Source organism: Arachis ipaensis, chromosome B5 (assembly GCF_059453495.1).
Source record: "Arachis ipaensis isolate K30076 ecotype BB chromosome B5, ASM5945349v1, whole genome shotgun sequence".
Taxonomy (NCBI): domain Eukaryota; kingdom Viridiplantae; phylum Streptophyta; class Magnoliopsida; order Fabales; family Fabaceae; genus Arachis; species Arachis ipaensis.
This window is the reverse complement of record NC_142440.1, coordinates 119718826-119727315: the sequence shown is the minus strand read 5'-3', so window position 1 is coordinate 119727315 and position 8490 is coordinate 119718826. Positions and strand designations below refer to the sequence as shown.

The 8490-nt window shown below is 35.5% G+C and overlaps 1 protein-coding gene across 1 annotated transcript; it reads left to right on the top strand.

Moving 5' to 3' along the window:
• Window positions 1-4660: 4660 nt before the first annotated feature.
• On the top strand, window positions 4661-6832 carry GATL3 (galacturonosyltransferase-like 3). The gene has a single exon (XM_016347521.3). It carries the CDS (start codon window positions 5255-5257, stop codon window positions 6302-6304), a length of 1050 nt encoding a protein of 349 aa, XP_016203007.1. The 5' UTR covers window positions 4661-5254; the 3' UTR covers window positions 6305-6832.
• Window positions 6833-8490: the final 1658 nt, after the last annotated feature.

Here is an 8490-nt window from a genome sequence, read left to right as displayed (position 1 = left end):
TTTGTTTGTCTTAGCGTACATGTTTTCTTTGAAGTATTTCAAGTACACTAGAATGAGTGAAGTGTATGCTTTCTTTTGTGTACTTGTGACATAACTTTTAATACCATTATGTGTGTTCTAAACCGCATGCAATTTAGAACTCACACATTATTCTCCTTAATGTCACAAACTGAGTCACTTGTTTCATTTTAGTGATTCTTACCTCATTCCAACAATCTATTCTTTCTTGTTTGTGCATTTACTTGTCTTATTATATCCTGTTTCCTATTGCTCAGGATGATAAATGCAACAAGAGAAGCGGGAGAAAGAACATGCAGCAACCGGTTGATCCACCAGCAGAAGGTGGCAATCTGTAAAGTCGTTGTACCCCCTTACTCATCTTTGAATGCACTGAGGACGGTGCAAACTTTTAAGTGTGGGGAGTTCGTCCGACCGATTAGTCATTTTTGGGTGACAAATTTCTAATTCCAACACTTTCGATTCATTTTTAGGTCATTTAGAATTTTTAGTTGCATTTCCTTAGTTTGCATATATATAATAAGCTTAGTCAAAATAATAAAATTTTCCAAGAAAACTTTTCGTATGTAGGGCATTGACATCCCAATTGATTTAAGTAAAAAAATTTTTGTTTACATGGAACTTGCTTGAATTATACATTGTGGAACATGTTTTTGGGTTAAGAACATATAAGCATGAGTTTTGAGCCCAATTGTGTGGTTACATCATATAACCACTATTTTCATTCTTGTGTGTATTGTTCTCTTTCTATGATTGTAATCTTTGATTTGTTTGATTCTTTATGTCCATTATTTTGTGTATGAATGTATTTATATGATTGAGGCCTTCATTTTATTGAGCTCACTTATCCAAATGGCCTTACCCTTTTATCTACCATTGTTAGCCAACTTTGAGCCTATGTTAAACCCCTTTTATTCTTAATTTTAGCACATCACTACTCCTAAGTGAAAAACAATAAATGTCCTTAATTTGGATCTTTGATTAGCTTAGGCTAGTGAGAGTGTTCATCATTTAATTGTGGGAAGTTTGGAAATATTGGGTAGAGATAAAAGTGTGTTTTTGTATTCTTGTTGAAGATTTTGGGAATTGGGTACATACTCATGCATAAAATGTTTAAACCATATGCATTGATGTTCTTGTATATATTTTAGTTTGAAAAGGAATATATATATATATATATATATATATATATATAAAGAAAAAAGAAAGTAATAAAAAGGGGACAAAATGCCCCAAAGTAAAGTAATAATAATCAATGCATATGGGTTGTGATAAAAAATAGAATACATGAGTGTGTGAAAAAGTGAAGGATGGGTAGTTAGGTTTGTATTAGAATTGTATAGGTTGTTATATGTATTAGGTGAGAGCTCAAGTTAATCAAAGATTTAAATTTTAAGCCCACTTAACCATATATATCCTTACCTTGATCCTAGCCCCGTTACAACCTTATGAAAAGTCCTCATGATATTGTATGCATGCATTGAATAATTATTGATTGTTAGATGAAAAACAAATCTTGGAAAGCATGATTAGAAGAGATTGAGTGGATGAACCCTATACACTTGAGCGATTGGAGCGGATACACATTCGGTGAGGGTTTGATTGCTCAATTATATGTTTTTACCAATGATCGTCTCCTTTCTTGCAAGTTGTTAAAATCTTTTGAATAACTCAATTCAATTGTGGATTTGATTTGATTATTATTGCTTTATCCCTTATGTTCATATATGTATTCTTGGGGATTGATTTATTTTGGCCAAGTAGTTGCATGCATTTAGATAGATTGCATTTAGATAGAGTGCATCTAGATAGTTTGCATTGAATAAATGTTAATACCCTTTGTCTCTTTCTTGAGTTTAGCATGAGGACATACTTAGTTTAAGTGTGGGGAGGTTTGATAAACCCCAATTTTGTGGTTTATCTTGTGTTGAATTTAAGGAATTTTATCAACTTATCTCACATTTATTCAATGAAATAGCATGTTTTGTAATTCTCCCTAATTTGTGCTTAATAATTGAAAACATGCTTTTTATGCCATTAATTTGCTAAATTTAATTCACTTTGATTCCACTCGATGCCCTGATATGTTTGTTGAGTGATTTCAGGCTTATAAGGTAAGGATTGGATGGAAGAAGTGAAGAGAAAAGCATGTAAAGTGGAGAATTTATGAAGAAATGAGCATTTAGAGGATTCAAGGCCACGCGCACGCGTCACCCACGCATACGTGTGAGGAGGAAATTTGCAACGCGACGCGCACGCGTGACGTTGGTCACGTGACCTTATTAAAGTGAATAGGCTGGGGGCGATTTCTGATGCTATTTGATGCAGAATTCAAGAGAGAACAAGGGGGAGCAATTAGATTAGTTTAGGATCATGCTTTAGGTAGTTTTCTAGAGAGAAAAGCTCCCTCTTCTCTCTAGAATTAGGGTAGAATTAGGTCAAACTCTCTTATACTAAGGTTTTGTTTTTTTTTTCATTTAGTTTTCCTTACAATTTCTTGTTCCTACATCTTTGCTCTCTTAAGTTTTCTTGTTAATTTTCCTTTTATGTTCATGCACTATTGTTGGATTTGTATTTTCATTTAAGGCAATTTCATGTTTTATGTTCTTTTGATGTTTAATTGAGTTAGTATTGTTATTTTCTTGCATTGGGTAGTTGTAGAATTTATTATTTCTTGTAATTTACCATGTTTTTCTTTTATGCCTTCCAAGTGTTTGACAAAATGCTTGGTTGAGCTTTAAAGTAATTTTTGAGCATTCTTGGCTTGGAAAGAGAAATTGGGCAATCTTGAGTCATTAATACCCAATTTAGATTGGTGATCTAAAGTGATTAGTTAGTCTTGTATCCATTAACAATACTTATGGATTGGGATTAACTAGTCCTATTTGACTTTTTCTCAATGTGAATATAACATTATACCTTCTTCCGATGTTGGAGATGACGAAATAGGATTAGCTCTTGTTAACTATTGTATGATAGTTAATGACTAGAATAGAAAGCCTTGACTCTCAATCCTTGCCATGAATGCCTCTTTTTAGTAATTGCTTTCCTTAGTTGTTTTCTTTATCTTATTGTCATTTAAATTCTCGCTTCTTTATCAACCCAACCCGTGAAACTCATAACCAATAATTGAGCACTCGATTGTAATTCTTAAGGAGAACGACTCGGGACTAATACTCTCGGTTATTTTTATTGGGTTGGACTTGTGACAACCAAAACTAAACTTTGATTGAGTGTTATTTGTCGGTTTGGAACTATACTTGCAACGAAGTTATTCCTCTTTTACCGAGAAGAAATTCTAAGCCAATGATTTCGCTCACATCACCAACCTTAGCTTCGCAGGCTGAGTTAGGAGCTTGTTATTTGTATTCTTGACCCTCTTCCTACTTTCTGTTTAGTTATGCTTTTGAACTTTAGTTTCTTCTCACGCAAGTAATCTTGTTTCCTGAGCGTTGCGCTTTTTATTTTGAGATTTTGCTTTATCCATTTTTCAAGACTCCTCGTATACTGTATCCTTTTTAATATTATTATGTATATATTTTATTTTAGACGTCGTAATACCACACTACCTCTATTTTACGGCTTAAGCGTAAAGCTCTGTGTGGTAGGGTGTTACAGTCGAGGCTGGCGGAGGTGATTTGTGGGGGGAGAGAGAGAAATGAGAAGGTTAAAGAGAGTGAGAGAGTAGTTTAGAAATGAGGGGGAGACGATTCGCGATTCGAATTTAGGGCAAGATTACCATTAGATTTATTGGCAGATAAATCCGACAGTAATGCTTTGCAAATGACCAAAATGCAGTGTTCCACTAATTCGGATTACCAGCGGATAAATCTGACGATAAATCCGATGGTAATAATCACGCCAATTTTTCTTTTTTTTTTCCTCCAATTATTACTAGCGAATTTACCGTTGAAAATCCAAATCCGATGGTAATTTTTTTACCCAACGAATTTATTACCAAATCTGCCGGTAAATACATTGGTAAACCTGCCGCTAATGTCCAACCCTAAATCCGACGGTATTCAACGTTTTTCTTGTAGTGTTATAAAATAATATAATTCAAATAAATTTATAAAATTATAAGGAATACATTAAATTTATAATTAAATATAATTAAAAAATAATTCCATAATATTATTCACATAAAAATATATATTATTATTATATGCATTCTTAATACTAATCAAATGTAAAAATATATATATTATATTCTTTCAAATTTTAGATAATAAATATTAAAATAAATTATTAATAAAAAACTTAAACTCTTTCACATGAAAATAATACCTACAAGATTTATTGTTTAACTTTTTAATTTACGAAAATCTTGATGTTCTTATTGGATGAAAACTTTTGTCTCTGATAATCTTTTTATAAAAGTAATTTGATTTTATAAATTTTTTATACTATAATTTATAATATCAAAATAAAATTGATATAATTTAAAAAAAATATTTTCGTAATGTTATTACAGACAAAAATACTAGTATTAATAACTATAATTAACTAATTATCATTAATTAGTCAAAAATATATTAAATTCTCAAACACATAAGCATTAGAATTTAACTAATATTTATCATAAAAATACATTATAAAATTATTATTAATAAAAATTTAAAATTTTTAATAAATATTAAACAAATATATTTATAGTTTTAATAAAACTTTTCTCAAATAATATTAGCATGTGCCATTTTAGGTACAAATTAGATAAACCCTAAACATTAAACAACATAGATTCAGATAATACATGCGTGATTCGTGATTATCGCATGCAGACAAATCGCACCACATGACTTTGCCCAAACGCATCTTCTACACCCCTTCAATCATAATTACTAGAGACCAGAATCAAATTTTAGCCGTTTGCCCATCTCAATTGAGTAAACCAACGTTCAAGATCGCATTATCATGGCATCACGTGTTGCTTACCATGAACCCCAAGCCCATCTCAATTGAGTAAACCAACGTTCAAGATCGCATTATCAAGGCATCACGTGTTGCTTAGCATGAACCCCAAACCAGGAGATCACAATCCTTCTCATCACACGTCACAGTAACAAAGCACGCATTCCGAAGCAAAAAGGTAGAGACGCGTCTTTCCAACCTGGCTTCCTACCAATGTTACCCCACGCCAACCAAATCAAGATGAAATACCAAACATACCCCTAAACCTTCTCAAAAACACACACTCCCTTTTCTTTCACTATGAGCCTTCCTCTCACTCTTCATCATGATGCCACCGACATTCATCTTTCTCCTCTTTACAGCTGTAACAGTTGCCGCCGCCGCACATTTCCCAGTATCCGGTGATATTCCCACCTTCCGCGAAGCTCAAGCATTCCGTAACGGAAGGGAATGCCGTTGCGCCGCGTGGTCTGCCGTTGGCGCCGACCATAACCCCGCCGTAATTCACATCGCCATGACGCTTGATGCGACCTACCTCCGCGGCTCCGTTGCCGGCGTCTTCTCTGTCCTCCAACATGCGTCATGTCCAGAAAACATAGTCTTCCATTTCATTGCGACCACGCACCGCCGTCCGGAGCTTCGACAAACTATCGCCGCCACATTCCCGTCGCTTACGTTTCGCCTCTACTACTTCGACTCAAACCTCGTCCGCGGCAAGATCTCATACTCCATCCGCCGCGCACTGGACCAGCCACTCAACTACGCCCGAATCTACCTTGCCGACCTCCTTCCGGCCACTGTACGGCGAATTATTTACTTCGACTCCGACCTAATCGTCGTCGATGACGTGGCGAAGCTCTGGAACATCGATCTCGGTACGCACGTGCTTGGAGCACCAGAGTATTGCCACGCGAACTTCACTAACTACTTTACGCGCCGATTTTGGACGAATCCTAGCTATGCGGCGTCGTTTAAGGGACGCGACGCGTGTTATTTCAACACAGGTGTTATGGTCATAGATCTCCTGAAGTGGAGGGATGGAAGATACACTGAGAAGCTTGAGAACTGGATGAGGATTCAGAAACGAAACCGGATCTACGAGCTTGGATCATTGCCGCCGTTCTTGCTTGTGTTCGCCGGCGACGTTGAGAGAGTGGAGCACCGGTGGAACCAGCACGGCCTCGGCGGTGATAATCTTGAAGGGCTTTGCCGTGACCTTCACCCTGGTCCGGTGAGTTTGCTGCATTGGAGTGGAAAAGGGAAGCCATGGCTAAGAATCGATTCCAAGAAACCGTGTCCGCTGGATAGTCTTTGGGCGCCGTACGATCTGTTTCGGCACTCTTCGTCGGTGTCATCGGTTTTCACCGATAGCTAGTTGTTACGGCATGTTTGATTTTCCGTTTAATTTAAGAAAATTGAAGTTGTTGAAGATAATTTCGTGCAATTGCTTTTTCTAAACGGGGAATCAAACAAGCTGCGCTAATACTTTTTATTATTATCATTTTTTAATCACCGTTGCGGTGGGAGGGTGGTGACGTGACGGTGGTGGACACGCGCGTGTAGTGGAAAATAATGTGTCTGTGTACTGTGTACGGTACGGATAATGTCTGACACGTGTCTTTTTCGGATGGTATACGGTGATGTAGAACGGGGTTTTGCCGTTTTGGGTTGCCGGTTGCATTGGGGTATTGTGTATAGTAGAATCATAGATTGATAATGTAGATGGTTAGTGTGCAGTCTACAGCGTCAGTGTGTGGTTGTGGGGTTAATGGTAGATAGGTTTTTCATTTGGATAATTGTAGTACCTCACTGATGCTGTATTATGTGACTCGGCGGATTCTTCAATATTGTTGAAAACCGGAAATTGTTCATTCTTTATATATATATTTTTTCCTTTGGTAAATGACATGTTAAAATAGAAAGAGGTTGGAAATTACACAAATACATTTGAGGAGTTAAATTTCGATTTGATGTTCAAAATGACCCAACAATTTGATTGGTATAAGTACTAAGTGGGATTGCTTAGGAGTGTTCATAGATCGGATTTAGTTGACCTAGACCCGTTCTAAAAGGATAGATTCGATGAAATATTAGTATATACAAATTTATAAATTTTATATATTAAAATAATAAAATTTTACTTTTAAAAATAAATTTAACAAATGTTAGTTCATATTTATATTAAAATAAATTATTTTAAAATAAAAATAATATCACATAATATAAAAAATATTAATTGAATTATAAAAATATAATGTAATATTATTAATTAACTCAAATATATATATTTTATTGTAAAAAGTAACTTTGGGGTGGACCAGGTGACCCAATACAAAATCCGAATCTGACTCGAAAATAACACCGGGTAAAAAATGGAAACTCGAACTCGACAAAATAAAGTAAATGTTTAAAATGGTTCATGAATTTCAAATCGTTATTCAATTTAGTCTTTGATTTTTTAAAAATGACCAACTAAATCCCTAAAATAAAAAAAACGTGCATCTCCGTTAGTCCTTCGCAGAAGTGCCATCTAAACATTGCTGATGTGGAACGTGAACTGCCATGTGGGGATTCTAGTTGTATGCTGATGTGTACCAAGGTTGAATTTGATTCAAATTGGTATCTGGATTTGCCTAATAATACCTGAATTAGTCCATTTCAATTATAAAACCCTAATTGTCTTCTCTTCTTCGAACTGTATGCTGTGTCCTTCTCTTCTTCGACTCTCATTCTCTTCTTCGACCTCTCTTCTTCGCCCTAAAACCCAAATTGATTTCTCGTCTGCGTGAGTGATGATGGGTGGTGGCGAGAGAAGCCAAAGTAGCTCAAGTAGGAACAACTCTGCAGGCAGACCTTATGGCAATAAAGGAATGCGCAATAGGGGAGGTAAGAACGCCATTTTCTGCACTTGCGGGCTTCGAACGGTGATTAAGTACTCAACGACGGCAGAAAATCCTGATAGACCATTTTATGGTTGTCCGAACTATGAGGTAAAGTTATGGCTGTGAAGAAAATGTTAAGATGGTTTCACTTTGAGTTTGGATTCACCTGCGTTTTTTACTCTATAGTATGGAATCCATTGTAATTTTTTTCGCCGGGCTGATGGATGTGAAAAACCAGTTTGTGTAACACCCATTCCACAAGAAGTTTTTTATGAGTTAAATTGGAGGATGACAACCTTGGAGAGTGATGTTAAAACCATGAAGATGATGACAATGGTGCTGCTGGCTTTTGTAGTTACTTTTGGTGTGTGTTTAGGTTTTAGCTTGTTGGGGTTTATATTCAACAAATGATGATTATGTTATGAAATTTTAAATTTCTTAAATGGTATGTAATGTCTTGATGAAGATGGAATGAAATGAAACACTAATTTTACATGAGTTCAACTCTTGATGCTGCACTTGTTCTGCTAAAATTGTGTTCAATTAAACCAAAAAGAGATAAATTAAAACATGCAACAAAGCTAATATGAAATTAATTTAACATAACATAACTAATTCCGGAACATGGAACAAGTGTTGTTTGTGCTAAAGCACATTGTGCATAACATACTATCACAAC

Bases quoted from the DNA above. Each gene is read 5' to 3' on its own strand.
- GATL3 (XM_016347521.3), top strand. From the start codon at position 5,255: ATGATGCCACCGACATTCATCTTTCTCCTCTTTACAGCTGTAACAGTT.